Source organism: Panthera uncia, chromosome D1 (genome assembly GCF_023721935.1).
Source record: "Panthera uncia isolate 11264 chromosome D1, Puncia_PCG_1.0, whole genome shotgun sequence".
Lineage (NCBI taxonomy): Eukaryota > Metazoa > Chordata > Mammalia > Carnivora > Felidae > Panthera > Panthera uncia.
This window is the reverse complement of record NC_064808.1, coordinates 153,602-158,452: the sequence shown is the minus strand read 5'-3', so window position 1 is coordinate 158,452 and position 4,851 is coordinate 153,602. Positions and strand designations below refer to the sequence as shown.

The 4,851-nt window shown below is 66.5% G+C and overlaps 1 protein-coding gene across 1 annotated transcript in view; it reads right to left on the bottom strand.

Moving 5' to 3' along the window:
• The window catches only part of BRSK2 (BR serine/threonine kinase 2), a 24,209-nt gene extending 19,738 nt beyond the window's left edge, over positions 1–4,471 (bottom strand). The window contains exons 1-3 of the mRNA XM_049641378.1: positions 4,393–4,471; positions 3,043–3,128; positions 351–491 (exon numbers count right to left, since the gene is read on the bottom strand). Coding sequence (XP_049497335.1) covers positions 351–491; positions 3,043–3,128; positions 4,393–4,398 — 233 coding nt within the window. The 5' untranslated portion in view covers positions 4,399–4,471. The remainder of the gene's footprint in view (positions 1–350; positions 492–3,042; positions 3,129–4,392) is intronic.
• Between the last annotated feature and the right edge of the window lie 380 nt (positions 4,472–4,851).

Sequence of the window (4,851 nt, the reverse complement as noted above, 5' to 3'; positions counted from 1 at the left end):
GAATGGGGGGGCACCTGGGGGGGTGGGGGAACCTGGTGGGAGACGGGGGGTACCTGGTGGGAGATGGGGGGGGTACCTGGTGGGGTGGGGGGCACCTGATGGGATGGGGGCACCTGGTGGGATGGGGGGCCACCTGGTGGGGTGGGGGGTACCTGGGGGATGGGAGGGCACCTGGTGGGGTGGGGGGCACCTGGTAGGGGATGGGGGCACCTGATGGGATGGGGGGCACCTGGTGGGGTGGGGGGCACCTGGGGGGATGGGAGGGCACCTGGTGGGAGACGGGGGGGTACCCGGTGGGGGATGGGGGCACCTGATGGGATGGGGGCATCTGGCAGGGTCGGGGCACACACCATATGGAGTGGCTGTGGCAAAAGTCTAGCGCAGAGATGATCTGTCGGAAGAACTTCCGAGCCTCTTTGGGGGTCAGCCTGCCCTTCTTGACAAGGTAGTCGAAGAGCTCTCCACCAGACACGTGTTCTAGCACCAGGTATCTGCAGGGGACAGGTGGGCGTCAGCTGGCTGTGCACCATGTGGTCAGCCTGCCCCGGTGCCACCCTCTGCCTCGTCCCAGCCTCCGGCACCCTCAGCACGATGGGCCTCCTGGCAGGCCTGCCTCCAGCGCAGCCTCGGGAGGCCTCTGATGCAGGGAAGCTGGGAGCAGGCCACGCCCAACCCCCTGGCTGAGGGGCCGCTGGGCCTCAAGGCAAGAGGGGCGCTGTGGCCGCTGACCCCCATGCAAGCCGGGCTGTGACCCTTCTAGGCCCTCCCCTGCCAGTCCAGGTTGGGCTCCCAGAGCAGGGGAATGAATCAGACGCTTAGGCCTGCGGGGCGCCCAGGCCAACAGGGGAGACCCCAAAACAGGGTGGGCCAAGGGGCTGGGGCAGGGTATGGCTGGGGGGTCCCCCAGGGCTGGCCCTCAAACGGGGTCTTGGAAGACAGCGTAAACAGGGTGGCCCCCCAGCAGGATAGTAACTGCCCCCACTGGCTCAGGGGGCCCTGGGGGCCTGACTGGGGCTGGGGCTGGGGGCTGGGCCACTAGGGGGTTCTGACAGGGGCCTGGGCTCCCTGGTTCTGTGGGCCAGAGCAGAGCACCTGCCCCAAGGCCAGTGGTCCCCAACCCAGCACTCCCCTATGCTAGCCTGCTTCCTGGTCTGCAGAGCAGGTGGCTGGCAGGGGTCCAGGGACGAAGGGCCCTCTGGGCTCCTGTGCAGGGCAGGATGGGGACAGCTGGAGGGGGCAAGTACAGTCTCTGGCCTGGTGACAGTGGCTGCAGGGGAGGGACCCCACCCCCCCTCTGTGTCCAAGCTCAGCCTCACTGATGCCCGCAGGAACCCCCGAGGACTTGCTGGAAGAGGCCAAGGGCACGGGCAGAGGGCCAGGAGGTAGGGAACCAGCCGTCTCAAAAGCTTGTCTTGCAGGAATGGAGGGCTCAGCAGGGGTGGGGGCATAGGGGGCCTGAGGAGAGAAGGGGCAGGGAGGGGGCACAGGTGGGATTCTGGCAGGAGGGGCCATCCCAGGGGTCCTGCCCTGCTCCTGAGTGGGAGGCCCAAACACAGCACCTCGGTGAAGGGGTCCCCTGCCTGCTCCTTCACCTGCATGCTCCCAGGGCTGCCTTGGGGAGGGTGCTGGGCCCAGCGGGACCCAGCCTGGCCGCCTGATCGCTCTCCTGCTGGCCATGGTGTCCCTGTCATTGGGCCTGTGCCTGGCCGTGCCTCCACTGGGCCTTGCCGTCCCAGGCCCGTCCCTGGCTTCCTGACCCCCACCCCAGGTCCATCCCTGCAAGTGTCTCAACATAAATGAGACACGATGGGTCCCCTACATGTTGTGTGTGAAGGTGGCCAACAATGCCGGCCCCCACACTCACGGGATGTTGCTGGACACTGACCACAAGGTGGGCCCCAGTCAGGCCGATGGTGGCGGGTCGTGCAGGGGTCTCAGGGAGACAGAGTTCCTCGTACTCACTGGTGTCAGGGGCCCCAGGACCACAACCCGCCTCCTGGTGCCCCTACAGCTATACTGACTCATCTCTGGCCCCCACGTGGGTGACTCTGGTCACCCTACCCTCAAACACTTGGAGTTGGCCACTCATGCCACTGGGCCTCCAGCTGCCACAGCTATGAGGAAACTGAGGCCCAAAGAGGGACAAACTTGTCAGGGGTGGGACTAGGACCATCCTCAATCCATGTGCCCAAGCCCTCCTGCTCCCCCAGAGCAGCCCTCACTGTCCGGCTTCGTGCCCCAACCCCCATGGCCCAGGACAGTATGGCCGGGCTGTGGATGGCCACCTGGCGCCAGCCGGCCTGGCCCGTGAGGTGCCCACGTCTTTTCCGGGGGCCCAAAGTCAGGCCTGGGGCTTGGGGCTTGGAGTTGAGACCTCGAGGTCCCCTGGGCCAGACCCCTGCATGCATTTCCTCACTCAATCTGAATGCCCCCAAGAAAAGTGCCACTGGAGCCCCTCCCTGAGGGACAGGGCATCACAGGATGGGGCCCTCCTACAGCCACACAGGCAGTATTGACAGGGCTGAGCGCCCCCTTGCAGTGACCCAGTGACCACCGCCCACACCCCTGGTGAGCTCATTGAGGCCACACGGCGGGCGACCTGGGGCCGGGGGAGGGGAGGGGCAGTCTCCAATTTGCAACCCAGGAGCACCCAAGATAGTGAGATTTCCGCTGGCCTCTGACCTCGGCAGCACGGGGGTGGGTGCCCAGGGAGGGTGAGGGGCCTGGTGTGGCCATCGAGCCGTCAGCCAACCTGGGGTCCCAGTCCCGTAAGGGAGCAGATGGGGGCCTCAGTGGGAATGGGGAGGGTCCCTGGGGGCCCTGGCACAGTGACTGGGCCAAGTGGTTCCTGTGGCTTGACCCCGGCCCCCAGGCCCTGCCTCCAGAGAAGCCCTGCGCCCTCGGAGGTTCAAGCTGGTGGCTCTGCCGTGGTCTGGGCCAGGAGCACTGACCGTGGACACCCTCTTGAGTTGGCTCCCTCCCCGGGGCCCCACGGCCTCGCCTCTGCCCCCTCCCCAGCTCTCCAGACCCGGCAATACCTACAAATATTTTTTGTTTTCATAAACATCGTGCAGCTTTAGAACGTGAGGGTGTTCGATGAGCTTCAGGATGGCAATCTCCCGCTCCACCTGCACGGGGAGAGAGGTCCAGCTGGGGGCAGGAGCGTCCCCTGCCACCTGCATCCACCCACCCTGTCCCCTCCTACACGCAGCCCTGGGGCCAGGTAGACGCCACGCTGCCCTGACCTCGAGGGGGTCTCTGGCTGGTGGGGAGACAGTAGGATCTGAGTGGGCTGTGCCCCCCGCCCGACACCTCGGTCAGGCTCATGGGGGGGGTGGAGGCTTTGGAGCAGGGCCAGCCTAGATGGGGTCTCCGCCCCTGTGGGCTGGCCCATCCCGTCCCAGGGGCATCACACAAGGGGGGCCGCCCCTCCGCGCCTCCACCCTGGCCCTGCCAGGCCTTGTGGGCCCCTGCCACTGAGCTCGTCTCTGTTCAGATAGCTTATGTGCATCTTGAACTCAGGGTCCCCAACTGAACACGGTCCCAGGAGCTGTCCAAGGCAAAGTCGGGATCTGCCCCCACCCGTCCAAGCCACCGCTGCCTTCTCTTAAAACTGCCCCACCTTTGGTCCCTGGGGTTCCTCAGTGGGGCCCACCCCAGTCCCTCCCTGCCCTCCTGGCATACTGGCCACACATGCCCACCTCGGGAGATGTCTGGGGAAATGAGGGAGGCACAGTCCCCAGGGCAGGGGGCAGCCACGGTGATGCGGAGCCCCCAGCATGCCACCCACATGCAGAGGTGTAAGTGCCACACCCCCCAGTGAGCAGGCAGGTGGGGGAACCTGAGGCCTGGGCAACCCCTTCCCACCAAGCACCAGTCCGTGCGGGGCCCGGTCCGGTCCCAAAAGGGGTCCAGATTCCACCACAGGACGGGCTCCCGGGATGGGGGGAGGGAGGGGGGTGGGAAGCAGGAGGAGCTGTTGTGGTCCCTGGGGAACTGTCACTTCCTCAGAGGAAGAGGCCTCCTCCTGGGTCTAACTGGGGAAACTGAGGCCCAGCCAGCTATCCCAGCAGGTTGGTACGGCACCCGGACTGTGCCCCAGGATGCGGCCTGTCCCTCCTGGGCCCCTGGCTGAGGCGAGGAGAAAGGGCGGGCAGGGCTGAGGAGGGAAGCCAGGTGCAAGGTGGTGGCCGTGGTCACCGGACGCCAGCACAGGGAGGCTGCTCTGTAGCCAGGAGCTGCCCGCCCTGGGCTCCAGCAGGAGCGAGTGGGACCCACCTGGGCTGGCTTCTCTGTAACCCCACCCATGGGACCCTCACCACGGGGACCCGCCGCCAGGCTGTCCCCCCAGGCCCCCCAAAGGGCCCCCTTAGGCCTCCCGCCCGAGCTCACCTTCATCAACACAGACTCGCTGAGCTTCTCCCGGTTGACAATTTTGATGGCCACCTTCTGGCATGTGACACAGTGAATCCCCAGCTTCACGAGGCCTGTGGGGTACAGAAGCCCCCTCAGACCCCATCCAGGGCCCCAATCGGTAGGGACCCCACCCACTCCCCACACAGGCCCCTCACTCAGGGTCTGGTTCCTGTCCCCCACCTCTCTCTGCTAAGTATGCCTCAAGCCGGACACCCACAGCCACTGCCCGCCCTCCCATGCCCCTTGGTCACTGCCCAGAGCAGCTCTGTCTTGGAGCAGCAGCCCTGCCCCACACCATGTCCCCCTCCCAGGGACCAGCCCTCTGACCTCCTGGACCCCTCCCCCATGCCCTGGAGGCCATAACAGCGAGAGCCCCCGCCCCAGGCCTTCGGCCACTGCCCAGGCACCTCCAGCAGGGGAGCCAGGGTGCCCTCG